General features: G+C 45.6%; 3 protein-coding genes across 3 annotated transcripts; 1 reads left to right on the plus strand and 2 right to left on the minus strand.

The window, feature by feature from the left end:
• Positions 1-180: 180 nt before the first annotated feature.
• On the plus strand, positions 181-1077 carry EPUS_09426 (uncharacterized protein; the record flags this gene model as incomplete). The annotated part of the gene is made up of 1 exon (XM_007806737.1): positions 181-1077. One exon carries the CDS (start codon positions 181-183, stop codon positions 1075-1077), a length of 897 nt encoding a protein of 298 aa, XP_007804928.1.
• A 2272-nt stretch (positions 1078-3349) lies between these two features.
• Positions 3350-8079, minus strand: EPUS_09427 (uncharacterized protein; the record flags this gene model as incomplete). Its single annotated transcript, XM_007806738.1, has 2 exons — positions 3350-4398; positions 7062-8079. The coding sequence occupies 2 exons, from the start codon at positions 8077-8079 to the stop codon at positions 3350-3352; spliced, it is 2067 nt and encodes a 688-aa protein (XP_007804929.1).
• A 517-nt stretch (positions 8080-8596) lies between these two features.
• On the minus strand, positions 8597-11124 carry EPUS_09428 (uncharacterized protein; the record flags this gene model as incomplete). The annotated part of the gene is made up of 2 exons (XM_007806739.1): positions 8597-10560; positions 10611-11124. 2 exons carry the CDS (start codon positions 11122-11124, stop codon positions 8597-8599), a joined length of 2478 nt encoding a protein of 825 aa, XP_007804930.1.
• Positions 11125-13087: the final 1963 nt, after the last annotated feature.

The following is a 13087-nucleotide window of genomic DNA, read 5'->3' on the forward strand; positions in this document are numbered from 1 at the left end:
CCACAGGTGACACGTAGACCGATTGCGTCTAACTTAGCGCTGCGCCACATATCATGGCCAGCTGAATCGAAGCAAGGCTAATAGATTCTGTCAGATTCTTCTACCGAAATCGTGGCCTAACAGAACCTCTCAACTATATTATCTTACTGTCTTTGTCAGATATCTCTGACCCTGAAAATCATGGATAATTATAAGATTTTCGAGGATTATTTACTACAGGACTTTGATTCTGTCTCGACTTTGCTGGCTGAAGGTGATGAAGATGTCAAGATAAGGTTATGTTCACACTATGCTGCGCTGAGACTTAAGCGCTTTTTTCGTTGGGGACAAATGAAAGATTTAGAAGAATCTATTGAAAAGGCAAAACTGGCAGTAGAGAGAACAGCTTACGGGCATAAGCTTTTAGCAGGAAGGCTGAACAACTTAGGGGTTGGGCTTGTGAGCCGATATGAACACACGGGCAAGATAGAGGATCTAGAAGAGGCAATCCTAGTAGCACGACAGACGGTCGAGATCACGCCGGATGGCCATCCTGATCTGGCAGGAAGGCTGAGCAACCTAGGCACCATATTCGGTCGCCAATACAAACACACAGGCAAGATAGAGGATCTAGAAGAGGCAATCCGAGTAGCACAACAGGCGGTCAAGGTCACGTCAGACGACCATCCTAATCTGGCAGGTTGGCTGAGTAACCTAGGAAATAAACTTGAAAGCCGATATGAACGTACGGGCAAGATAAAGGACCTGGAAGAGGCCATCCGAGTAACACGACTGGCGGTCAAGGTCACGTCAGATGATCATCCTGATCTGGCAGGAATGCTGAGCAATCTGGGAATCAAACTTATTCGTCAATATGAACGTACAGGCAAGATAGAGGACCTAGAAGAGGCAATCCGAGTAACACGACAGGCGGTCAAGGTCACGCCGGATGACCATCCTGGTCTGGCAGGAAGGCTAAATAACTTAGGAAACATACTCGGTCGCCAATACAAACATACAGGCAAGATAGAGGATCTGGAAGAGGCAATCCGAGTAACACGAAGGCGGTCAAGGTGTCACGTCAGACGACCATCCTAATCTGGCAGTATTGCTGAACAGCTTGGCACATCATCTCCTATCATCCGGGACCTCTAACAGCCTTGAAGCCTTAAAAGCTCTTACTGGGCGCAGTATGTCCATTTCGGCGCATAATGCAACTGACATCTCCAAGGTCAGAATCCTGAGTCATCAGTGATTGTGTCGCTAACTCAACGTCGAAAAAATGACAGATCATCCATTCGGCTAGCTGCAACATCTTACAGGCCGATTAAAGGCGGAATGCGTTCGGAACGGTTCATTCGCTGCGGCGCATTCGGCGTTTGCGTCTTGGCGGTAATTACGTCATACAAATTGTTAGCAAATCTACCCACCTTGACCATTTGAATAAATATGATGATTTTGCATAGAAATCTACACTATTTATTGACGCTGTTATGACTTCCTTATTAGGAAATGGATATAGAAAAGGTGGTGTTACAGAAATAGCTTTATTCTCTTGTGACCCTGCCCCTGCCCCTGCCCTTGCCTTGCCCTGTACCCTGTTTTGGCACCTGTTCGGCCTCTAACGCCTTCATTGTAGGGGCTCTCTTACGACCAGCTCTCGATTGCGTCATCGCTGCTGGCGCCGTCGAAAGAGGGTGTATAAAAGTCTCATCTATAGTTTCTTCTTCCTCTTCTTTTTCTTCATCCTCAGGGGTTGGGAAGGACTGACGAACCCTTGTGGTGGTAGTAGTGGCAGTGGCGATGGCGACGGCGCCGGCGGCGGGTCCACGAGGGAGGTATCAAGGATGCTCTCTACGTCAACAGGAGCTGTAGAAGGAGGAGGAGGAGGAGGAGGCCCTGCGAGGGGTATTGGCCCTGCTACAAACGAAGCTGCTTGGCGTAAATTAGCCTCCAGACCGAGCAGCAGCCTGTTCTCTATTATTAGCGTCGCATTCTGCTGCCTCAGCTCCTGTCATAAGTCGCTTATTGACCTTATCATGACTCTTAAACTGCCTGCTCCACCCTAGCCTCTTAACAAATATCTGGCATTCGAGTATTAAGGTCATCCTCTTTAAGCTCTTGAGCGAATTGAACAAGACCCTGTTGGGCATTCGTAGCTGCTCGACCGTATCGTGTACGAAAACAGAGCGGCAGAGGAACGAAGAAAACCAGAAAATCGTGCGAGACTCATAAGGATGCATGATCGTTCATTGTCCTTACTATCCAATCCTAAGTTCCTTAAAGCATGTTGGTAACATAGCATATTGTGATGGCAGAGCATGCTGGCGGCGATTCACCAGGTGGTCGACTTCTTTTCGAGGGTAGAGGACGCGTATCTTTGTCAAAGCGTGTAGTAACGATTGTACGTTATTCTCGTGGGCTTGATCAATTAATTATCGAATATCGTAGAAACGTAGTAAATCGGCGACGGTGGAAGGTTCGGCGCAGGAGAGAGGGGGATAGCGGAGGGCGACTCGTCGCGATATCAATAGTTGATGAGAAAACATACCCAAGTTCCTTCCATGTACTCAGGCCAACTACCTGAGCACTTTCGCTTCTCCTTCTCGCCGTCATGAGAAGGAAAATAGTCCCTGTCGCCACGTAGAGGCGACCACCATGATAGGATGCCTAAATTGTAATGATGATGATGATGTTTATTACGCCCGGTAGGAGGCAGAAGTATTGTTAGCACGGCGCTAGTAGCATTTAGTTTTCTGTATCTATCAAAAATTTACATTTTTGAGAGTTTAAAGATATTAGAATATTTAGATTTTTAAGACCTATCGAATAAAACTACTTTCATAATCTCATATCTAATAACTGAGGTTATGCAGATAGAAATGCATTTGAGCACAAATCAACTTTGGTATTCTTTTCTGTCAAGGCTGCAGCAAAATTCTCCCAGTAAATCGATTGTAAGCTCACAGGAACGCTATTCTCAATAAGGCAGGGTCCCATCTTCAGGGACACAAGGGATATCATATCATAAAAATTACATTGCACTATTTTAAAGCTCTGTGGAACCGCTGTGAACTTCCTCTCTTGTCAACAGAGAGCCTTTGGATTTCTTGGAAGTTAACATCCACCTGTGAAGCTCCGTATTCCAACGAGGGATCTCGGGGTCAAAGGTTCTCTCAGATTCGTTAAGAGGGGATGGGAAACCATTCCTGAAGTTGATAGTAGGGAGGTGTACGAAGATGGGAGTACCCGCTTGTAAAAAGGTGACAGCCCCCTCTACACTTATTGTGCTGAACTGCCTTTTTATAAGATCTCCAAACGTGAAAAACATTCCCCTCTTCTTTAATTCCTGTAAGATTGACTCTAGGTCTTAGGAATCACGTATCTGATTATAGAAAACCCACTTATACCCGGTCGGCTCAGTTGAAGATACAAACACAAGACAATGCGGAATCTGAGATTCGGTAGTCTGAAGGCGCTCTAGCAAATATAGAACTTGCTTAATTCCGGTCTGAATTGTGAGGGGATCATCAGGATTCGATGAGATTAGTGATTCTGGTGACTTTCGCTTACGCCTATTCGAAGGCGATGCTTTGTAGGAATCTTTTGGACTACCTGAAGGGGATTGGAAGTCTGTGTTCAGAGACTGCGGAGGCTGTGGACTTCTTGCACCCAGAAAGATAGTAGTGTGCTTAGTAGGATTATGCGAGTTAGTTTCGTCATTTGTAAGAGGTTGGGGCAAAAAAATCTCCTGGGTTTCTCTGGGTAAAGCGGTATTTTCACCAGAGATGGAGGGTTCCTTATTCGTGGGAGATCGGAACAATACAATATCCTGGGCTTCTCTGAGTAAAGTATTATTTTCAGCAGAGACAGAGATGGGGTAACTGATAGAACCTGTCCCTCCACTAAGAAAGAAGGTAGTAAAGTATTTATTACCCTGGGATGCTAAAGACTTAATCATACTGTACATAGACATGATTACCGTAAGACCACCTTTAGTGCTTTGTCCCTGTCCGACTTTGACTTGCTGCACGACAGGTAGGCTTGAGGCATCTTGCATAGGCATGATTGCCACAAGATCACCTTTAGTGCTTTGTCCCTGTCCGACTTTAACTTGCTGCACGATAAGTAGGCTTAGGGTATCTTGCATGGAAACATTCCCGTTATCGTTGTTATCGTCGTTCCTACCATATCCTCTGTAATTGCTGTCATTGTCTAGACACTCAGCCGCAGTTAGCGCATCTCGTATAGAAATCCTATTGCTGTCATTCTTGTTATCGCTATCGTTATAGCTACTGTTGCTGCTATTATTACTACCATCACTGAAATCTTTGCTGTCTTCGTCGTCTTCTCTATCGTCCAGATTCACTATATCGATGTCTTGGTCGGGAATCGATCGAGTACGAGACGTGTCTGATCCTGATGGCGAGATGTCAGGAGAGTAATGTAACGCATTAAGACTACAGGATTGCTCTCCCGGTGACTTGGAATGAAAGCTCTCTGCAAATAGCACAGAGCTCCCAAAGAAAGCGTGAAAAATGTGGCGAAATGTCCTAAACGATGTGATCGTCTGTCTTGGGTTGATCTCAATGTCAGAATAAATATAGTCCAGGAATATAAATCTTTGATTATTGTGGAAGGCTTATTCAAAAACTCGGCTGTAACAACCTTTAATTCGCCACCGCTCCTTAGTATTAATAGTGACCTGAGGACTTGCTTCTTTAGGGAGAGGATTCACGCACATTTCAAGGATTAAATCTCGCCTTAGCAGCTGTTTAATACTGTTGTTCGAGAATCCTAGTTGAAGCGCTAAACGTGCAAGATGACTCTAGCATAAACCTGTTCTTTAAAATATATAATAATACCTTGCTTTTAGCTCGCCCTTATTCTGGCCCTTTCTTAGCCTGATTTCTGTTATATAAGGAAAATAACGCTAAGCAATTAAAATCAATTAACAGTATGCAAACCAAAAGCCAGATCTATTGATGCCTAATTATATATTTATTATTAATTTGGTCGTCTAAATAAGTAACCGCCTGTTCTTAAGACAAGTATATGACTTTCGAAGCTCCTTTTGAAGGGTTCCTTTCGCTTTAGGCAGTAAAAGCTTTTATAAGATTTTCTAACAGGGTTCGAGCTATATAGTGTCTTCTTAAAATGTTCGCAGTAACGGAATAATAGTTTTGATTGCGCAGACCCGTACCTGAATCTGATCTCAGGTTGATGAACTTGTTACAGAAGGAAAAAGTAGCTTTAACTCAAAATATGATTATATGAAAAGTTGATCCTTAGTTGAGTAATATAGCGAATGACCCTTTAAGTATTTAACTGTTTCTAAGTCTAGGTTCTAGGGGCTGACATCACTCAAGATCTCTCCCTAAACATCAGACAGAAATTTAAGGTAGTATGTATATTCCTATATTATTTAGTAAGGACATAAGTTGATAAAAAAGAATAACTGACCTTAAAAAGCTTTATAGGAAGCAGCCGGTAGAAGACACCTAAATGAAACGAATACTACAAGCTACAGTACAGCAAGAGGTTATCAAGGGCTTCTCTAAAGGATGTAAAGATTTCTCCTTCCTGAAACTGCTTTAGATCTCGACTGCAACTCTTACTAAGTTTTGCCCATCACTAATCTGCTTGCTCTCTCTGTTTACTATTTCGCAGGTGACAGATATTTTGGAAGATAGTTCCATGATTGTAAGGCTACTCTCCCTGGTCCGTATATCAAATAAAGTCCCGCTCTCTCCCTGCTAGATCTGTGCCTCTTTAGTAGTGCAGGCCCCTAGAGACGAAGGCTAAACAAACCTTCCTTATAATACAACTCCACTCCCTACTATTGCTTAGCTGGCTCGAGATACCTCTCTGCAGCAGCCAGACGATGTCAACCATGTAAGCATGTCACTACTTCGTTTGTCAAGAGATTCAACCTTGGTAGGTTGGTTAAACGTAGACGTTAAAGATTAATCCGGTTGTGAGAAAGTATGTGATGAATCTAGGACCTGCTAGCGATCACTGGCACATGATTACGTGGTATAAATGGCTTGCAGCCAGAGGGATCCGTCTTGAACTTGTGAATCAGCGTATTGACATGTTGGAAGTCAAGATCTCGGACATCAGGACGCGCCTCAAAGCGTAGATGTCGGATTCGAAGTATACTGATGCCTGCTCAGGCTGGGTGTTTTGAACCTGGAGGTGTTATTGAAAATTGTAACCTTTTTCTAGCGTCATTCCCGTTTTAAGACTTACTATGTAAGTCTCGTAACAAACTAGTAACTTCTTTTACTATATTTATATTAAGCTAGCCGTGGTCAACGATTGGTCACCCCTTGCAGGGGGGGGGGGGGGGGGTGGACAGCGTAATAAGCAGGACAGCGTAATGAGCATTTTTCTATATACATATTACAAGAAGCCTCATACATTGCCTATTAGAGCGTTTTGGATGCTCTCTTGAGGATTGACCATAGGGTTATTCTCTGCGAACCCTCTGGCCAAATATTGACTTCGCAGCTGCTCTGCTTGAAGCGCTATACGTAGTTGATCCTCCCTTACAAGCGCTCGATCAAGCTGATTGCCTCCTTCTTCATCGCGTTGTTTGACCATACTTCGTGCTTCGTGAGCATAGAGAGTGCCCCTCTTTTGTAATTGACGTCGACTTTGACCCTTGCGTTTTTTGCGCTCTTTGGCCGCGGTAGTTGTATCTGTTAGCTGTTATTTTATTTATACTCTATTTTTGGCCTGTGCAAGAGCACCCTTAATAAACTTATCTTGAAGGGATTTGAAACGTCTCGGAGTTGCTTTTTCGAGTTGATCGGCTTGTCTTTGAAGCGTACGAGCGGTATATGGGGTTTTCGGAGCTGACTAAGAGAATTCTGTTGCTCTAGAAGGAGTAGTTGGTCGATTTGGAGGAGGAGGAGGTTGATATTCTTGTACTTTTGATAGTACAACTTGTGGATTGTACGGAACAAGGTCACACTCTCGAAATGAGGATAGAATGGAGTTTCTTTTGAACGTCTCCTTTCGAATACTTGAGATTGCGTGTAGAAATTCGATCTTGCTAAAGTTTGTACATCCCGTACGAGTTGCTTGGTCTACAGCTCTGGCATGAAAATGCTTGTACGGCTGAAATAGTACAACATCAAGCGGTTGAAGGAGATGGCTGGTATGAGGAGGTAGAGCGAAGATATGGATATTCTGCTGCTCGCAGTATTCCAGAATTTCGCGCGTAAAATGGCTTTTGTATTCATCACAAACCAGAATTCGATGAGCACTCTTTTGATACTTCTGAGTTTGAGCATCAAGATGATGAATATACTTGTACGCCAGCTCATTATTATTGTATCCAGATTCTGAGACCCCCAAGAGCACGTCATCTTCAAGATCAGAGAAATGACGCTCTAGATGCGTTTTTGCTGGCAGAATGAGCATCGGTTGAATAACTATACCCCCAGCGCTGACAGCTTCTATAGAGGTCACAAGCTCTCTACAAGTTTCAGAAGCAAGATAGGCTCTTTTGGAAGTCGAAAAGGTCACTATCCACTGACTCTTGCCCATACCAATTCGAAATCCCGTCTCATCAAAAGTCCAAATATCCTCATCCGCGACTCCATACTTCGTACGGAGTTGATGAAAGCGCCTAAACCAGTTCGAAAATACTCTTGGATCATGAGCAAGCTTTCTTTCAAGCTCTAAGGGCTTCTGCTTCATCTTACAAAGCCCAGGATAGCGTTCAAGAAAGCGTTGAGTCCAATGATCACTTACAATAGGCGGTGAATCTTCTCCGGTATAATCCTGCTTCAGAATCGAGTTTGCCGTACTGCGAAGCTGATCTAGGCGTAGGGATTGGCCTATATCGTCCAAATTATGGATATATAGCAAAAGAGCTGCTTCTTGTGCCTCATCCAGCTTGCGATTTGGAGGAATTCGACTTCTTCGAGGCCCTACACCCTTCATTCGTCGTACAACCCTCATTCGATCCACCCCATACTTGCGGGCAACTGCTACAACGCCCACCTTTTCTCCGCGGCCTCGAAGTCGAAAAACCTCCTCAACAGCATTAAACGCCGCTATGTCCAAAGCCTTATTCGAATTGGCCATGTTTTGATGGAGATATTATAGAAATACTACGACGCGTTCAAACGCGTACAAAAATGCTCATTACGCGCCTCCGGCGAGTGGCCCTAGGCAGGGGTACAACCCCGGCCTGGGTAGGGCTCCCCTGCAAGGGGTGACCAATCGTTGACCACGGTTACCTTTTTTAGACGCTCTATTCCTAGACTTTCTATTTTTATCCCCCCTCCAGGAAAATTTCTTTCGACACCCTCCCCACCTCCTCCTTCTCCCCCGGGTTCTCTCGCACGAAACAAGTGTGCTTAATATAACCCTTCCCCAATCCTCTTTACCCTTCACCATCCTTGCTGACATGAGCGGTCTAGACGCAGAGGCGAATCGCCTCATTCGCTGAGCGACTTTTCAGCCGCCCATCCAATCTTTCTGTCCACCAGGCTGCCTTGGAGATCAGGGGTAGAGCTTTCAAGGACTTTCACGCCGCGAATAAATATATTGAAGTACTTAACATTCTATGGAGTAACACTATTCTACCTACAGTCGGGAATCAGATTCTAATTCCCTTTCTCGATTCCTGAAGTCTATTCAACCATCCTTGACTCGGCTTGGATCCTTTTGAGTCTGCCGAATCATCCGAGTCCGTTCCACCTTCATCCTCAGAGCTTTCGCCCGAGTCATCATCGGCATCGCCCGAATCCCAAGCTTCATCCGAGCTATCCGTGTCCTCAGCATCAGAGTCTTCAGCTAAGCTCTCAGTATCAGAGCTGGTGCTTGTGTCTTCGGCAAAGGATTCCTCCCCATCAGATTCTTTCCGTCCCTTTCGCTTCTTTGCCTCTATCTTCAGTCTCTTCAACTCCCTGCTGAGAGATGCGATTTTGTCTTGGAGCCTGGCTTCGTCCTTGCTCTTGGCTGTATTCTGGTGGGATGGCGGAGGCAGCGCCAAAGGGTATGCTGCCTGCAGCATCTTCGGGGGCACTCTCACCGTTGGCTCAATGTCAGCCTGATACCGCTTGATTGCTGTCCAGATGTCTGATGGAGGCTCCTCGCCTCTAGGAGTGATCGCTTTCGCGAGATGGAAATCGGCATTTTCGACGCCAAAAACTTTCTGCAACTGTGTCCGCCAGATGACCGCCTTCTTTTTGTCCTGGCCCTCGAACCAATATACCTCGCAGGCCATAGGTGGATAGCGACTTGGGGAGGGTCCACATTTGCTGATGGCCAGCCAACATATGCCATGTTTCATGTGGGGCAGTTTGCGACGATCAGGTATGGTATCGAAATTCTGCCCAATCGCTCCGGACTGCTTAATTCTGTCCGGCAACATCTCCCATATCTCTGGCCCACCACAGGCCCCTTTTGGTTGCAACGCGCAACAACTGCCTCCCTTTTTGATCACGTAGTTGCGTGTTGTTCGTTTGTATCGGGTTCCAGAGTCTGAGATCTCTTGTCGTTCTACTTTTCCAAAGGCGATGATCTTGTCGCCTGAGCTGGTATAACCGGGTCTGAATGTCCGTTCTTGCTTCGTGCTGGAGGCCCAGATTTGAAAGCTCTTTCCAAGACGAGACTGAGACGAGTATGGGTTGATGGGTACAAGGGCTTGTGAGGTATGATCCTCCTTTGCACTTGTTTTTTTCTTTATGCTTGCTTCTTTCTTCGGGTGTGCTTTCTGAATCTGCTTCGCGTGACTTTTTGGGTTGCCCCCGGGCTCGTTATATGCCCCCGACATTACATACTCACCTTCAGGGTCCCACATCTCAACATCACTGTCTACATCACTGTCATCTGGTATCACCGGGTTTCCGTTCTTGACTGATGGACGCTTTTTGGATTGTGTTTCTTTATCCACTGCAACATGCTTTGCTGTAGACTTTTGCGTCTTCTTTCCTCCGCTCTTCTTCGTCTGTGTACCCCCCATTCTTTTTCCTGTCTTCGGATCAAGACCTGTTCGTTCTCGATACTCTTCTTCTATGTCGACAACTTTGGGGTACACTCCTCCTTTTTGGGGCGGAAGCTTGCAATATCCATCTGCAAACTGGTATCGTGCCCATAACGCTTTCAGGCACATCTCGGCGCTGAGCTGGTCCATCTCACCTTTCTTATATTGCCTCCAGATATGCGTGATGTTTGCGACCGGTAGCTGCCCAAGGTTTGCAGGAAGGCCTTTCTCCACATTTTCCGTCGCAATCTGCGGCACTTGTTGAAAGAGAAGCCTTTCCTTACTTGATGGGCGGCTGTTGTTTGGATCAAGCTCGTCCCAGATTTCTTTCATGATTGGAAACCAGACCTGCTGCTGGTATTTTCTATGTCCTTTGAGTATGAGAACAGCATTGCACGGCTGTTCTGAGTTTTCATCCGCAGCCTCATAGTCGTTCATTGATATGTCAGGTGGCCCATCGGCCCACGCGTTCATTGCAAATTGTCCAGTGTTGTTCTTCCCAAAAATCTCCTCCTCAGCCCTACCGAGATCCTGTAAGGGGGCCTTCGCCTTCCCATCAGCCTTGTTATTGCAGTCTGTGTTATGTCAGTGATACTACAGAGCATATTCCTCACTGGTGACCCACTTTGAAAAGCTGCCGTAGCCAACTTCACCAACTCCTGCTCGGCGGCGTCATCTACCATTAAACCACATTTTCTTGATTCCTCAATCCGACGCCTTATCCTGTCCGGGTGAAACTGATATCCGATGCCTTTTCGACCTTCGAGTTTCCATTTTGGATGTGAGACATCCCAGACTTCGGCGTCACCAATCAACTTAGCTATTTTGCCGGGCGTGGGACTTTTCACTTTCCCAAGCTGCTGCATCAATATTGGGAGCTTTGACAACTGGTCTTCGGAGAACGGCCATTGTGCGGGGTCTGTATCTCTCTTTTGCTTTTCGCTCCAGCCTGGAGGCCAGTTGTCATCGGATATTGGGTTTTCCGGTCTGGAGTCATTGTCTGCATCTGACACTCTTGCCTGTTGCGCTTTGCTTTCCTTGCTAACATCTGCAATTGTTGCCTGTTTCGATTCCTTCTGCTTACTATGGTCTTCTGGCTCGGTCGTCTTACCTCGCTTCGCTCTCTTGTTCTTTGGCATTATTTTTTCTATGAATATGATTGTAAATATTTGATTGCACTTATCAAGATATTTATGGAAAGTAAAGCTCTATTTGTAGGCGAGAAGGTAAGGGTAAAAGTCTTCGAGGTAGGGACAATCTCTTTTTAGATGTTATAAAAATAGTAAAAAATATTCTATTTTTTATTCTTGTTTTTTAACCCCTCCTCCCTCTTTTTCCCTCTCTTTCTCCTCCCCTCTTTATTCTTACTCCCTCTCTCCCCTGTGTCCCCTCCTCTTCTTCCTTTCTGGATCTCTCCTTACTCCCTTGTCTCGGAAGAGGGGAGGAGAGGAGGTGAGAGGAGGTGAGAGGAGGGGGAAAAAGGGGGTGGAGGAAGAAAGGGGAGGGGAAAAAAGGAGGTGGACGAGGAATGTTTGGGATGATGGAAGATACGGAGGGGTTTTTCGACTGGAGTGGATAGGCGAGGAGCTTTAATCTGCGGGAAAGGGAAGGGCGGGGTTAAGACGGGTGGATAAAAGACGAATTTATTTGCTTTCACTTTGACAAATGAAATAATAAATCGTAAGACATAATCGTCTTAGTCCTGTGACGATAGACCGAGGTATATAAAAGTGTTATAGAGGGACCTGAACATATACTTTTAATTAATCAAAATTTCAAACTCTGCCAATCTCCTAACTATCTTAAAGCCTAAAATATGCAATTCAAAGTATTGTGTGTGTGCTTGACGTTGTTGCATGGATTTGCGATTGCCGGCTCAATCAGGTCCGTCACAATCAGGGCTCCGTGGTCGCACTCATGCTCACCTTGATCCAGGTCCACAGCCGTTGTTGCCGATGGTGTCTCAATAGGGCTTATCATCAGCGCGGAAGCTCTGACTACGTCGGTAACTTCAAATTCTTTGCTAGACTTGCAGGTCTTATCCGTTGCCAGCACTGCTACGTTCAATATTTCATCAGCCCCTGCTCCCACGGTGGCGCCCCAAACAATACCTAATGCAGGATCTACCTTCCCTCTGGCACCTTTAATGACCGGAAGAGACAATGAGACCATCAATGCAGGGCTTGAGACCCGGAGTCACAGCGAAAACTGGGTTAGTCTGCATGCGGCAACCTCGGCTGTGGCATCGTTCACCCAAACGGGTTCTCCAGCAAAGGTAACCCATTATGTTGAAGTTGGTCCTTTTGGAAAGCTGTTTTTCCTACCCAATCAAGTCAATGCAGAAGTCGGAGATGCTGTCGAATTCAGATTTCGCTCTTTCAACCACACATTGACACAGTCAAGCCTTGAAGAGCCATGCATTTCTAGCAATCAATTGGACTCTGGCTTTCGACAGTTTAATCCCTCTGATAGCCCGTTCAAGACTCTCTCATTCAGCGTAAATGATCCAAATCCTCAATATTTCTTCTGTCACCAAGAGATCCCCACAAACCATTGTCGAAGAGGAATGGTGTTTGCAATCAATCCAGGAGAGAGCATGCAAAAGTTTTTGGAGAATGTCGAGACATCAGCAACCAATTCTGCTGTTCCTTCACAAGGCTTTTCGTCTGCACTCTGGATAAACACCACGAACGGCGCATTGGCTACACCAGTTGTCATGCGATCTATCGGTTTTTGATTCTGTGTATGGCTCGTAGTTTTTGAAGACTGAAGACTATTTTGGGGTAGGTAAAAGTTGTGTAGGGGTCATCAGCGCTTAGCTCTGGTCTATACTTAGTCTAGCAAGCAATCGTCCGCGGTCATGTCACTAGGTAGCTGGTCTACAGATTAGTTTAGAAACAGGTTATTTATACAGAACTTGTCACACTTTAGATCCCCGCAGCGTCATGCAATCTAGAGTCAGCCTGGTAAGTAAGCTAGAGAACGATGTAAGCTACCCCTTGCAGTCGTCACACCTCTGTGCTTTCAGACCCTCTTGGTATGTGAACGCTAGTTCGGTATAGTGGAAACCTTTTGTTGACCTTCTGAGAGGGCTAATTGGCC

This window comes from Endocarpon pusillum (genome assembly GCF_000464535.1).
Source record: "Endocarpon pusillum Z07020 unplaced genomic scaffold scaffold5737, whole genome shotgun sequence".
NCBI classification, from domain to species: domain Eukaryota; kingdom Fungi; phylum Ascomycota; class Eurotiomycetes; order Verrucariales; family Verrucariaceae; genus Endocarpon; species Endocarpon pusillum.